General features: G+C 41.7%; 1 protein-coding gene across 3 annotated transcripts in view; it reads left to right on the forward strand.

The window, feature by feature from the left end:
* The window catches only part of GCK (glucokinase), a 62,132-nt gene extending 46,922 nt beyond the window's left edge, over nt 1-15,210 (forward strand). For 2 of the 3 annotated variants that reach the window (XM_073622187.1, XM_073622189.1), the window contains exons 7-10: nt 2,338-2,521; nt 3,365-3,520; nt 7,211-7,444; nt 10,174-15,210. In XM_073622187.1, coding sequence (XP_073478288.1) covers nt 2,338-2,521; nt 3,365-3,520; nt 7,211-7,444; nt 10,174-10,318 — 719 coding nt within the window. In that variant the 3' untranslated portion in view covers nt 10,319-15,210. The remainder of the gene's footprint in view (nt 1-2,337; nt 2,522-3,364; nt 3,521-7,210; nt 7,445-10,173) is intronic. The other variant, XR_012243006.1, reaches the window with a different exon arrangement.
* Nucleotides 15,211-15,792: the final 582 nt, after the last annotated feature.

Consider the following 15,792-nt stretch of genomic DNA (forward strand, 5'->3'; position numbering starts at 1 on the left):
TCTCTGTTCAATCTCTACTCCAAACACTTTTTGAGATAAATTTCCCCTTAGACCAGGTTCATTACTGCTGGGCCTCCTGGTTCCTGGGATCCCTAAACATACTAATAAATTGATGTCTTATATGTTGTTAGTGGCCAAAAGAGTAATCCCCACCCATTGGCTATCCCCAAACTCTCCTACACAGCCTCAATTGAAACAGACCATAGCATACATACGTAGAATGGAACATTGACCACAGTGATCCATGATTCCCTACCTCAATTCTCAAAGATATGGGATCCCTGGGATAATTCTGTTTAATTTAGAGGCAACTTCCCATATTTCTGACCAAATATCATCCACATGATCAGTTCTTACCCACTCAAGTGATCTCACCCTATTCCCATGTGATACATGCAATGCTGAAATCCATGGTGTACCTCTCCCCCCCTTTTTTATTGTTTATTCCCCCCATTTTACTGTTTCTCTTTCTTTTTGATGATTCGCAATGATTTAGCCCGTCTTTAGGTTGTAATTCATGGGCTCACAATAGCCGTAACAGGATTATGAGAGGCTCTCGTGGCTACATTATTCGGCTACATGCACCTTAACCCTGATAGCATATTTTTTTAATGTAATACAAGTCTCTTGTGGGTTGGAATGTACCTCTTTTCTCTGGTTTGTTATATGTATATGCCCTCACTTGCTAAGACATACTTTTTCTTTGTATACGATTTGATACAACATCTTTGTATTGTTTTGAAAAAATAATAATAAATAAATACACAATTATGAAAAAAAACAATATACAGTAAGTATAACCTTGTTATCTTAAAGTGGTTCTAAATGCTCAAGATTTTTTATCTATGCATGAAGGTAAAAAACCTGTGTGCAGCAGCCCCCCCATACTTACTCGAGCCCGATCTTGATTCAACAATGTCTAGGAGAGCAGCGGCTCTCTTGTCTCTCTCCCTCCTTATTGGCTCAAAAAATACAGCAGTGGGAGTCATTGGTTCCCACTGCTGTCAGTCACAGCCAGCGAAGAGGGAGCGCGGGCAGGACTCAGCCCCGTTCTTTGTGTCAATCGGGAGCGAGCAACCACGAGTGCCAGCATAACAATCGGCTTGCTATGGGGGCACTCAGCAAGGGGGAGGAGCCCAGAGCACCAGCGAGGGACCTGAGAAGAAGAGGATCGGGATTGCACTGTTATTTAAAAAAAAATCCTTTAGTATTACTTTAAGCAAAGACAAAGTTATTGCCGGTAAACAGGTCCTTGCAGAAATGTAAGGCGAAGTGAGACTGTATACTAGCACGCTGACCCTATCGCAAAGAAAGTAATCAAAGATGGCATTTGGTTGTATTTAGTGACATCAGCAGCTGTTTTGTAATTAAACCAGAGTTCTGTAACCTCTTGAGGACCATCCTATAGCAGTTTTACTGCTACAGGGCGGCTGCTGTGTGCAGAATTGCGTATATATATGTGATCTTGCAGTTACAGGTATGTGCGCTGCCAGCGACCCCCTCCTGCTGTGATTACACACAGCAGATGTCTGCCTGCACCCGCAGATTTTTCAGTACAAAGGCAGAACCGCAATCTGCCTATGTAAACAAGGCAAATCATCGTTCTGTCAGTAGGGAAGGCATGGATCTGGTGTTTCTGCAAAGCAGGGGTATGGATCCATGCCTTCCCTAGTAAAAGCACCTCCCACAGTACACAAAATCACTAGCTAGGCACACATTTAACCCTTTGATCGCCCCTGATGTTAAGCCCTTCCCAGCAAGTATCATTAGTGACAGTGCATATTTTTAACACTGATCATTGTATTAGTGTCACTGGTCCCAAAAAGTGTCAAAAGTGTCAGTTAGTGTCTGACTGTCCACCACAATATCGCAGTCCTGCTATAAGTTGCTGATTGCCGCCATTAAATATACCATAGTTTGTAGACGCTATAACTTTTGCGCAAACCAATCAATATAAGTTTATTGGGATTTTTTTTACCAAAAATATGTAGCAGAATACATTTTGGCCTAAATTGATGAAGAATTTTGATTTTTCTACATTTTTTGTATATGTATTATGGCAAGAAGGTAAAAAATATTGTTGTTTTTCTCAAAATTTATAGTGCAAAAAATAAAAAGCGCATAGGTGATCAAATATCATCAAAAGAAAGTTCTATTTGTAGAAAAAAAACCATCAATTTTTTTATTTGTGTACAGTGTTACACAACCGTGCAATTGTCAGTTAAAATAATGCAGTGCTGTATCACAAAAAATGTCCTGGTCAGGAAAGGGGGTAAATCTTCTGGAGTTGACATGGTTAATGGTATTTTAAGATCTATTTCCATTCCAACTATTTAGGCACCGGCTGCAATGCCTGCTACATGGAAGAGATGTGCAATGTGGAACTGGTGGAAGGAGAAGAGGGGCGCATGTGTGTCAACACGGAATGGGGAGCATTTGGGGACACAGGGGAACTGGAAGATTTCCGACTGGAATATGACCGAGTGATAGATGAAGGCTCACTAAATCCTGGTCAGCAACTGTAAGGATACAGAACCTTGTCCTCTCTGTCTCTGCAAGTAGTAGACATACAACTTTTTGCTGTTATTTAATTATGCAAGCAAACTGGTGCAGAAAGAAACACTGTGTAGAGGCCACACAGAACATGACATCAGTACTGAAATTATCCTTCTGCCCACCTCCTGTCCCACTCCCCATCTGTTCCTCTGCCCCCCTCCTTTCCCTCTGCCCACCTCCTGTGATGCTGCCCCCCACCTGTCCCTCTGCCTCCTCCTGTGACGCATGCCCCCCACCTGTCCTTCGGCCCTCCTACTGTGACGCTGCCCCCAACTTTCCCTCTGCCCGCCTCCAGTGATGCTGCTACCCTCCTGTCTTTCTGCCCACCTCCTGTGAAGCTGCCCCCACCTGTCCCTCTGCCCGCCTTCTGTGATGCTACCCCCCACCTGTCCCTCTGCCCCACCTGTCCCACTGCCCCCCTCTTGTGACGCAGCTCCGCCACCCCAAGTGTCTTGTGTTTTCACCACTGCCGTGCAAAGGCTGCTCAGGGTGCCAGTGGTAATGTCTGTATGAGGAGTCCAGAGATGGGGAGGATCCATCTGCACGAGGAGTCCGGGGATTCTGTGAGTCCGATGATGGGGAGAATCTGTCAGTCTGCACACATTACAATCTGCACAGGGACACATGATTTGGTCGGACGTGATTTTTTTTTTTTTTTGGTGGAGGGGGGCAGCATTTCATTCTTGGACCCAGGCAGCACAATGTCTTGGGCCAGCCCTGGGCTGTAGGGTATCTAGGTTGTAATTAGATAACTAGTTAAGGTGGTATTAATCTTTATTCAACCAATTCTCTTTCTGACCTGGTATAGCTATGAGAAGATGATTGGTGGAAAGTACATGGGAGAACTGGTCAGGCTGGTCCTGATGAAAATGGTGAATGAAAATCTAGCATTTGGTGGAGAGGCCTCTGAAAAACTGAAGACAAAGGGAAGTTTTGAAACACAGTTTGTCTCTCAAGTAGAAGGGTAAGAACACTACAACTTTGTTCTGGGAACTGTATTAACAACAATAAGAATGACAAATAGAACCATAATACAGGAGCATATGATTTTTTCCCATTTCTTGGCTTCGTTGCTGTACATCATCAGTTACTTTCTTCCAATCTATTGATAATGCCTCAGTCAACATGTTATACATTATTACCTTCTCTCTTAGAGTAAGGCTGGTTATATTTGGCTTAGAGGCCATGAAAATTTAGTGCATTGAGTAGTATTATAAAATGTATTTATATTGTAGTTATTAGGGAATGGGATACAGAAAAAGTAATCAATACTGCTGTCCCTCCAATATGACACCCCAGTCACTTTGCTCCTAAATGATCTTTCTGCCTCTCTGATTACTATCCCCTGACACTTTCTCAGACTGTTAACAAGTGTTCATTGACTAAGCTCAGGTGAGTGTAACCAGAAAAGGAGACAAGTGGTCTAGTCAGGAAAGTTTTGTACAGATTGCAAAAATAGTATAAATTTTCAAAAATGGAACATTATTTGCATGCCTTCTATAGCCTATTGTAATCCTATTCCGCTTCTATCTCTCACAGTCCTCATCTATCACCTATATTTCTTAATTGTTCATCAAATGACACAGGATCAGTTGATTTTGAGACCACTGGGTTATACTGTTGACTTCAGGAGGCATTGGACACTGGCAAAACAATAATGCTGTTGGCCAGCCAAATATAACTCCTTCCATTTCAATGACGCTTCAGTTGTTTGCTAATATCCTAGGAGGAGGAACGTCTATTCTACTCAAAGACAGGTTCACCCATTTATACTAGACGTTTTTCTTGTTGTCAAAACAGTTTTTTTTTTTCAGTTAAGATACTTCCTTAAAGTGGTTTTAAAGCCTAAAAATGTTTTACCTTAATGCATTTCTTTCATAGAGTAAAAAATGTTTAGGCATGAGTATCACCCCCCAACCCCACCCCCCGTTTTACTTTCCTGAGCCTTCACTTGATCCAGCACTATGTATGTCTGCTGCTTTTCTCTCCCCTAACTTCCTGGTCTCACCGGCTTTGCTGAGGCAGCAGGAGCCATTCCCCCCCTCCCCCATTGTCAATCAAAGCCAGTGATGAGGGAGCGGGCATGTCAATAGACACAGACAGCGAGACTCAGGAGCGAGCCCTCAAAAGTTCCCCTATAGAAAACAGCTTTCTATGAGGGCACCCGCTGGTGAGGAAGAGTCAGGAGCGTCTGCGGGAGACCCAGGAAGAGGAGGTTCGGGGCTGCTTTGTGCAATTTCACTGCACAAAGCAGGTATGTACGTGTTTTTTTTTAACTTTACAATCACTTTAAGTAGCTGAACTGGGCTTCCTTTGCAGTAATTGATCCTTGGTGCTGCCTTGGAGGCCATACCTGGACTCTGCAGAACCGAAGATTGCAGGGTTTACCTGTAATATGACCTCCGGGCACTGGGCTCTGCTTATGGTACACTCCAGACACATAGGAGAAACATAGGGGTCAATAGGGGAGATTTTGGCTCCTTTCACACGGGCTTGTCCGTTTGACGGACTCTGCTTGCTCAGCAGGGGGATCGATCCGCTGATCCCAGCTGAGCAGGCAGATGACAGGTCCATCTCCACTCACTGTGCTGAAACGGACCTGTCAGAGTCCCGCTGTCCTCTATGGGGAGAGCGTATGAAAATGGACCGCCTGTCCATTTTCATCCGATCCCATCTGCCAGACAAATTGAAAATAGGACCATCCGTCTGGATTTGGCAGAGAGGATCAGATTGGATAGCAACGGATGTCAGCAGACATGTCACCACTGACATCCGCCACTCCATAGAGGTGAATGGAGTGTCCGATCAGGTCTGCCTGAAAAACTGACAGGCGGACCTGATCAAAAAGCCCATGTGAAAGGGGCCTTACTAAAACTGGTGCACACAGAATTTGGTGCAGCTTTGCATAGTAACTAATCAGCTTCTAGGTTTTTATTTGTCAAAGCTTAAAGGGGTTGTAAATGTTCGTTTGTTATTTAAAAAACAATAAAAAATAAAAACATGTCATACTTACCTCCTCTGTGCCTGGGCCAGAAACCAGGAAGCAACTGAAGAAATGTAAATGAAAAAGCTGAAAACAAGTAAATATAATATACCTTCCTATCTGTTTACTAATGTTAGGAGAATAAGGATTAAAAACGGTTAATGTTGATTGAGAGAGTGCCCTGTGGAACATGTACCTAAGCAAAAAAAAAATTCAGCTTTTGCTTGGAGCTCCAAAGATAAAAAAAAATCATTCTTTCATCACAACCAAGGATTCCCACCCTCATACTGGTAAAACTCCCTTGGACTCTGAGACCAAAAAAGAGTTTTTCCATAGACTTGTAAATCCAGGCCCAAATTTGGCATCTAGTTAATTTGTAAATCCTTGACTCCTAAATCCTCCTCTGTCCGATGCTGCATATGTCCAGACCAAGAACTGAGTAATCAAACACAGCTGATCTCCGCTTTGCCCCTCCAACGCTCACTGGAGAGCTAGGCTGTGGAGGGGGTGGAAGTGGCTGGCTCAGGCTCTCAGAGGCTACGTGAGAGCCTGAGCCAGTTGTAGGTCCAGGCATCTGGGTGGATCTCAACCATATGGTGGTGATCTTTGTAGAGCCTGTACCGGCTCTGTGACATCTAAAGCCTGCTGTTGGCTAAAAATGCGTCACAGGGGTGCAGATCGAATTGCACTCCTGTAAGGCATAGGAGAATACATTCTAGCTGCCTGGGACATATATATATATATATATATATATATATGCCTGACACACAAAACTTTGTTGTCTCTGACCTGGTGGCTCAGTAACTCAGCCCTGGTATCCGTTAAGTCCTTCCTTCCAACAGATACCAGCCTGATGGGGGGGTAAAGTCCTAGACATTTACTCCGTCTATCATCAGAAATCTGGCAGACAACCCATGTGCTCTACCAGATCTGTCCCAAGGGCCAGTTTGCCACCCTGCTTCATGGTCACTGGCTTTGAGGGCATGATATATTCACACAGTTCCCTATGTTTTAGCAGGTTGATATTTAAACATCCACTAATGCAAGCTTGGGGCATAAGATCCTGCAGGCAGCTCTTTGAGCTGTAGGCAGCCCCTAGTGTTTACTTTTTTTTTTTCTATTAATAGGCTGTTAGCATTGCTACTTTGTCCACCACTCAGTTGGACTGCTTTGGGACGTCCCAATGGCCTCAGATTCAGCTGATCCAGTATCCCTTGATGAAAGATTAAGAACACAGGATTTTCATACTCGCTGTAAAAATCCTTTTCTTCAAGTTCATCAAGGGACACGGGTCCCATCCCTCTAAGTTTATGATTTTTCTATTACAGGTACTTACTGTATATAGCACCGTCAATTTTAGGCAGCGCTTTACATATATATTGTACATTCACATCAGTCCCTGCCCTCAAGGAGCTTACAATCTAAGGTCCCTAACTCACATTCATACATATGATCTACTCCTAATGCTGGTTTTCTAAAAACTGAAGCTTAATGGGTGTGGGACAGGTTATACTTGGCTGGCCAACAGCTTTTTTTTTGCCTATGTCCAATTCCTCTTAAGGTTAGAAGCATAACCAAATTCAACTGATTCAACTGATCCTGTGTGCTTTTAGGAGATACAAGAAAAGGATTTTACAGTGAGTATAAAAATCCTATTATTCTCTTCCTCAGGGATTCTTCAGACTTTAGACAGACTTGCAACATTCTGCGGACACTGGAAATGCAGCCCACATTGGCAGATTGTCAGGCTGTGCGCATGGCCTGTGAGAGTGTGTCCACACGAGCCGCTGGTATGTGTGGTGCTGGCCTGGCTGCTGTTCTTAATCGAATGCATAAGCACCGAGGAGACGACATTCTGAAGATCACAGTGGGAGTGGATGGATCTGTTTACAAGCTCCACCCTGCGTAAGATAACTTTTGTACTTTTATGATAAGATATTGCAATGTGTCCACTGTGTTGATTACACACAGTGAGGGGAAAAAAGTATTTGATCCCTTACTGATTTTGTACGTTTGCACACTGACAAAAAAAATGATCAGTCTATAATTTTAATGGTAGGTTTATTTTAACAGTGAGATACAGGATAACAACAAAAATATCCAGAAAACCACATTTCAAAAAAGTTATAAATTGATTTGTATTTTAATGAGTGAAAAACGTATTTGATCCCCTATCAATCATCAAGATTTCTGGCTCCCAGTTGTCTTCTATACAAGTAACGAGCTGAGATTAGGAGCACTTTTTTAAAAGGAGTGCTCCTAATCTCAGCTTGTTACCTGTATAAAAGACACCTGTCCACAGATGCAATCAATCAGATTCCAATCTCTCCACCATGGCCAAGACCAAAAAGCTGTCCAAGGATGTCGGGGACAAGACTGTAGATCTACACAAGGCTGGAATAGGCTACAAAACCATCGCCAAGCAGCTTGGTGAGAGGGTAGACAACAAAGGAAAATCGCCGCTCCAGGTGAGAAACTCCAGGCACAATGAATAGTGTGAGACTCCTCACATAGGTGCAAGCCCTGGCTCGCCTGCCATAGAAGACTGAATAAGGAAAGAAATTGGCTGCACACCAATGTTCTTGAAGTCCATTTATTGAATGTTCCATACAAACAATGACACACACCACGATTGCAGTAGTCGCAACAGAGGTGGACTGGTTTCGCACAGCTACACTGTGATGAGTACCTCCGCTATCTCTGTTCCAGCTACTGCAACTGTGCTGTGTGTCATTGTTTGTATGGCACATTCAATAAATGGACTTTAAAGCGGAGTTCCACCCAAAAATGGAACTTCCACTTTCAGTGATGGTGACCCCCTGACATGCCACATTTGGCATGTCATTTTTTGGGGGGGGGGAACCCTCTTTTTAGAGGCATCCAGCTCCCACTTCCTCCCGGGGCTCCACAACTCCGGAAGGAAGTTCACCTCTCCCCCCTCCCTCCCTGCAATCTTCTGGGACACGTCACAGGTTCCAGAAGATTGCCCGGCCATTCACAGCGCGCAGCGTGGCTCGCACATGCGCAGTGCGTGTCCAGCTGTGAAGCCACGGGCGGGCGCCCACAGTAAGAATGCCAGCGCCGTGGAGAGGAGCGGAGCTTCGTACGCCCGCATCGCTGGACCGTGGGACAGGTAAGTATATGATTATTAAACAACAGTTTAATAATCGTAAACGGTGAGTAATCAACCCAGAACAACACGGGAGAACCTTGTTAATGATCACAAGGCAGCTGGGACCATAGTCACAAAGAAAACAATTGGTAACACACTACGCCGTGAAGGACTGAAATTCTGCAGCGCCCGCAAGGTCCCCCTGTTCAAGAAAGCACATTTTTCAGGCCCATCTGAAGTTTCCTAATGAACATCTGTATGATTCAGAGGAGAACTGGGTGAAAGTGTTGTGGTCAGATGAGACCAAAATCAAGCTCTTGGCATCAATTCAACTTGCCATGTTTGGAGGAGGAATGCTGCCTTTGACCCCAAGAACGCCATCCCCACAGTCAAACATGGAGGACAACTTCAGACAACTTCACTGCATCAAAGGAATAATGGATGGGGCCATGTACTGTCAAATCTTGGGTGAGAACCTCCTTCCCTCAGGCAAGGCATTGAAAATAGGTTGTGGATGGTTATTCCAACATGACAAGGACCCAAGGCAACAAAGGAGTGGCTTAAGAAGAAGCACATTAAGGTTCTGGAGTGGCCTAGTCAGTCTCGAGACCTTAATCTTAGAGAAAATATGTGGAGAGAGCTGAAGGTTCAAGTTACCAAACATCAGCCTCGAAACCTTAATGACTTGGTGAGGATCTGCAAAGAGGAGTGAGACAAAATCCCTCCTGAAATTTGTGCAAACCTGGTGGCCAACTACAAGAAACGTCTGACCTCTGATTGCCAACAAGGGTTTTGCCACCAAGTACTAAGTCATGTTTTGCGAAGGGGTAAAATACTTAAGAGCCGGTTCACACTAGGACGACTTGTCAGGCGACTTAGCCGCCTGACAAGTAGCGTCCCGTTCTGTACAATGGAACCGTTCTAATCGGAGCGATGCAAGTCGCTCCGACTTAGAAAAAGGTTCCTGGTACTACTTTGGGGGCGACTTGAGGCGACTTGCATTGACTTCTATATAGAAGTCGTTTTGCAAGTCGCCGCTGCAGTCGTGTTCAAGTCGTCTGAGGCAGTCGCGCTGCAAGTCTTGCTGCCTCAGTGTAAACCGACTCTCATTCACTTATTAAAATGCAAATCAATTTATAACTTTTTTGAAATGTATTTTTCTGGATATTTTTGTTGTTATTCTGTCTCTCACTGTTAAAATAAACCTACCATTAAAATTATAGACTGATCATTTCTTTGTCAGTTGGCAAATGTACAAAATCAGTAGGGGATCAAATACATTTTTCCCTCACTGTATACCTGAAACCACTTGTAGCCTATAATGTCAGCCGATCAACATGCCTCCCTACTTTCTGAGATGCTAAAGATGAATGCCTTTTAGCACAAAGAGTAAAGACATGCCTTTAATAGCTCACGATACACTATTGTTGTGAGATTTTTAACATAGTATTATAAAACAGTTCATAAATCTACTAAGATCCGAGACCAGTGGCCTAATGCTATATTATTTTTCCTTTTTCAGTTTCAAAGACAAGTTTCATGCTACAGTTCACAAATTGACCCCTTCTTGTGAAATTACCTTCATCCAATCAGAGGAAGGCAGTGGTAGAGGAGCTGCTCTGATATCTGCAGTGGCCTACAAAATGGCTTCTCTTATTGGACATTAGCCATTGTACCACTCTCTCTCCCTGGACGCCTGTTTCCATACCACCTCCCAAGATCTACTCAGTCTCTGCAAACCTGCTTACCAGAGGCAAAACTATACAGCCAAGAGTTTCATAAATATGAAAGATGGCTACTGAACTGCTACAGAACAGAGTTTTGTTCCCAGAGTAAGTGCCACCTGATACACGTGTAGAACAATGTTGTATCATTCAGTCCTACCAGAATTATAAAGCCACATCTGCAGTGACTAACATTTACCAATCAACACTCAGATATGGCCACCTACACTTTGTTGAATTTACAGTGTTTTTAGAAGGAATTTCTTTCAAAATTCTGCAGCACCCTACAATGGCCATCTGGACAGACTCACATAAGTAATGGTCCTTTACCTCAAGAAAAGTGGATAACATGAATCTTTATACTTACAGTTTTAAAGCAAACAGGGACAAAATACTACACGTGGTAATGTTTTAAAGAAAAAAGATTAGTATATTGACTTAATTTCAATGGTAGGAATGACTGACTTCTCTAAAGTAGTATCCCTCCTGTGGATATTCTCAGGTTACAGTTGTCTATCCTCATGTATCACCCTGACAGAACACAACAGAATAACCAGTTTACAGACAATGAAGATCTGATGGACATTAAAGAAGACTGGACAAGAAATTATGTCATGCATCCACTTCTATGCATTATTGCAGCTTCAGAGTAATGACTGCAAGTTATAAAGTAAGGTGTGTGTCATACAATTGACACAATCAAGGGCAAGAACATGGGAATGACTGCAGCCAGGAATTCAATTTCAAGTATACCTTATCCTCAAGGCCACATGCACACTTGCAAATTGGCCCAACAGCATTTCCATGTGAGAACCCCAGCAGGGCGTTCTGACGATTAGTTGTGGGAGTCAACCTTATTGAGTGCAATAGGATGCTGCCAGCTCCCACAACTAATTGCAGCTGCCCGCATGTAATCGCTATGCAGCAATCACCTGCAAGTGATCGGCCCTTGACACAAACAGTCTGCATCCAGGACTGGAATGATCACTTGCAGGTGATCGCTGCATAGTCATTACATGCAAGTGGTCACAATAAGCTGCAGGAGCCAGCAGCCTCTCATTGCTTTCAATGGGGCTGCCTCCCAGAGTTAATCGCCCACAACCCCAGCTGGGGTTCTTACATGTACACTCTGTTGGGCCAATTCACAAGTATGAATGTAGCCTAAAAAGCATAATGATATCTGTGATACAACAACCATGCAATGCCTAAACACCATCACTGTCTTCTATGACTTAACACGTATCTATTATATAATATACAGTGCATCCAGAAAGTATTCACAGCGCTTCACATTCACATTCACTTTTTTCACATTTTGTTATGTTACAGCCTTATTCTAAAATGGATTAAATTCATTATTTTATTCAAAATTAAAAAAAAAAAAAATTACATGTACCTAAGTATTCACAATCTAAATAAATAATGTATTGAACTCTAGGCAAGCAGTTGTATTCACAGATTAGATACCTATATGGGGGGGGGGGTTCCTGTCAAAGGATTTGTATTTCTGTCTAACCAGCTCTGGCACACTACACCGCCCTATCTGGAAGGTAAGGGGATTTGATTTTTCTCTACCACAGTTCATCCACACTCACAGGTCCTCTCCATACCCCCACCCTGGACAGTGAAAGGAGAAGGAGCACACTTATGAGCTCATCTCTATGTTAACTCTGCACCCTTTATCATGTTCCTTGCATCGCAGCACAACTGATTGGTTCCTTGTGCTGATTCTCCCACCCCCCTTTCCCCAGTCTTAGCTCTGCTGTACAGGGACTGCTAGAGGATGATGCCAAGTCAAATTCAGGTACTTACACTGCGTTGCATTTATAAAACACATGTAGGATGTATTAATACATACAAAGCAGCATTAATCTGCCTGGAGTTGAGCTAAGATCCAAACCTAACAGTGTCCTGCTGCATTGGTTGTTTGTTTTTAAGTATGTTTTTGTGCATTAACATTAATTTATGGTAACTTAAATGGTAGCGCAATATATATTTTTGTGGTGGTCATGCCATTATTTTGTCCTTACCATACAATGCTCAACAGAAGATATACTGTACAGTATAATAATTTTTTTCAGCTGATCAACACAAAAAGCAGTTTTCTCCATTTTTAGTTCCCTGTTTCCTTTACTTGTGAACATCAACCCTTCACAAAAAGCAACATTGCTCCTTTCAGAATTAGTTGTGTATTTAATAGCAAACAATCAGTATTATTTTTTTTAAGCTGGCTTCTGTAATCTAAGTTGAGTTATATTATTATTATTATTATTATTAAGGTACTTATATAGCGCCGTCAATTTACGCAGTGCTTTACATATACAGTATACATTCACGTTGGTCCCTACCCTCAAGGAGCTTATAATCTAAGGTCCCTAACTCACATTCATATACTAGGGACAATTTAAACAAAAGCCAATTAACCTACCAGCATGTCTTTGGAGTGTTGGAGAAAACCGGAGTACCCAGAGGAAACCCACGCAGACACAGGGAGAACATGCAAACTCCAGGCAAGTGGTGTCAGTGGTTGGGATTTGAACCAGCTACCTTTTTTACTGATAGGTGAGAGTGCTATCCACTACACCACTGTGGTGCCCATATTAGCCTTTAGTATTCTGTTGTGCCCCAATTTTGACACATTTTTCCTGAATTAGAGAATATGTGCAAATTCCTGGTAGCTATCCCATCAGTCTGTAAGCCTCTGGAAAAGTAAGAACTGAATGATAACACGGTCTTAGGTCTATCTATATAAACTTTCACCCAGAATTCACTAATTTTTCTAATTGAATAATTTTAAAAAATGTGTGAGTTTGGTTGAAAGTTGTGTAAATGTATGTGAAAAAATATAACGGAGTCTGATTAATTGAGGCTGGGCTCACACTAGAACACGCAGCGGCTCACAGCAGGAGTCTGGTGCGTCTCTTATCAATGTTTCCGTCCGAATTTTTGGCTGAATTCGGACCTGAAACGGACCAAAATACGCACAGGGCTCCTGTGCAATTCGCACCGGAGCTTCTGCGGAGATGTATGAAGCGGCTCCATAGAGGTGTGAACCCAGCCTTAAACTGGAGAAAAAAAAAATAAGTACACATTTGGAATTGATGCCCATAGCAACCAATCACTATATACTCTACAAGTAAAACTCTGGGCAAACAGCGAAATACAAAGCCTAAATACATATATGTTAACTGTTTTACCTATCAAAAGAGTTTGGAATTGTGGTCCACCAGTACTATGATTTACACTCATTTGCCACACTGCACAGACAGGTGACACACTTATTTCCTAGCTCAGCAATTCAATTGTCTGGTTCAGCTTTAGTGGCTTTCTGTATCACCTCTCGGCCTCCAGTCTGATTGGAGGATAGTAAATGAGTAGTGTCACCTATGACCAATGTGCAGGAAGCTGACCCAAAAAACAGTAAAGCTGACTCTGATAACCATTGCGGTAAACCACGAAATAATAGAGTGATCGTCTAACAGAAGTGCCTGTATCAGAAGAATGGCTGATCAAACGAACACTAATTTTGACAGGTAATACAGTAAGCACATATTTACTTCAACCATGAATATAGCGATTTGCCTGCAATTAGCGATTAATAAAATGACTAGTTGCTAAGAACAAGAAGCACAGTTTTGTGCTGAGTTCTTCTCTTCCATTTTGATAAATGAATCAAATGTTTGTTGGCTTGCAAAGTTTAATAAAGTCGGGAACTTTTTTTTTTTTTTTTTTTTTTTTTAATCCTACTGCCAACCCAATATTCTCGGTTCACCAGGTTCATTGTTAGTGTACAGACTATAGACTATATTATACCTCTTACAAATGATGCTGCTTAATGTCAATCCAGACTTACAATGGTTACCTGTGTGAAAGTTTATTATGTACAGTACATTAATATGACGTGATTACCTTGACTGTGTCATTATTATGTTAATTTTATTGTATACATTGACAGGGAAAGGTGGAAAAATGTAATTGTTATTAAATATATGCAGTTTGTTCTGACAGCAAAGCTGTATTTATATTTCTAATATGAGACCTGTATTTTAGGCTTGAATGGTACAAACTACCCATAGTGTCATGCTCACATTGGCTAAAGCCCCAATGTGACAATGTGCATTCTACATGTTTTTTCTGTTTTTTGTTGTTTAATTTATAGCTGTACAGCCTAAAGGCCAAAATAATTATATGATGGCTATATTGCAGATAATCTTAAAAAGCTAGTGAATCAAGTGTAGGCACCCTTAACCACTTCAGCTCCAGAAAGTTTAACCCCCTGGGTTTTAGTAAATCGACCCCATAGATTTTGCATGATCGCACTGTTTTTTAGTCCCAGTATGGACCTGAACCTAATGCTTCGATTTGCATCTGACTTTAGGATTTCAAAGCTGCAAGACAACATATGTTGAGCCTCTATATTGTCTAATATGATACACGTGCAGTTCAGGGAATGGAACAAGAAAAAATACTTAATATAAATACAAATGGTACAGCCCCCACAATAATTAACAACAGATTTTTAGATTTTATGTGTAGTGCTGGCTTTATGACATAATTTTCATGCAAGCAGATCACGTCTTTGGCTGTATGTGTAATACAGATATTCTAAGTATATAGCTGTGTTGTAAGGAGACTGTCAGTTTCATAGTTTATGTTTAATCTGCTCTTCAGGTTCTTATTGAAATTATCGTTTAAAACGTATCTATGCAGTGCTCATATTTGGCAATATATTAAATTATGATGTCATACTCTCTCGGTGACAAAATTCACCACAGGATTGATGTCACAAAGTTGTTGCATGAGTCTGAAAAGTATTAAAGCATTGTAACTATTAACATCCAGTGTAACGTGTGTTCTGTTCTGCAAATACATTTTATTACTTTAAAAAGAAGAGTAAACCTAAAGTAAAAAAAGGTGCATTATAGGAAAGAGCTACAAATAACATCCATAACTTTGTATATAATTATATATATATCTGTATAGGTACAGTATGTACCCACACTTATCCATCTTTGTTAATGTATGTATGTGAACTCTTGCCTGTTAAAACAACCCATTCACTTCAAAGTAGTCAAAATATTTGTATATACAGTGGGGACGGAAAGTATTCAGACCCCCTTAAATTTTTCACTCTTTGTTATATTGCAGCCATTTGCTAAAATCATTTAAATTCATTTTTTTTCCTCATTAATGTACACACAGCACCCCATACTGACAGGAAAACACAGAATTGTTGACATTTTTGCAGATTTATTAAAAAAGAAAAACTGAAATATGGTCCTAAGTATTCAGACCCTTTGCTGTGACACTCAGATATTTAACTCAGGTGCTGTCCATTTCTTCTGATCATCCTTGAGATGGTTCTACACCTTCATTTGAGTCCAGCTGTGTTTGATTATACTGATTGGACTTTATTA

This window comes from Aquarana catesbeiana, linkage group LG03 (genome assembly GCF_042186555.1).
Source record: "Aquarana catesbeiana isolate 2022-GZ linkage group LG03, ASM4218655v1, whole genome shotgun sequence".
Classification (NCBI taxonomy): Eukaryota; Metazoa; Chordata; class Amphibia; order Anura; family Ranidae; genus Aquarana; species Aquarana catesbeiana.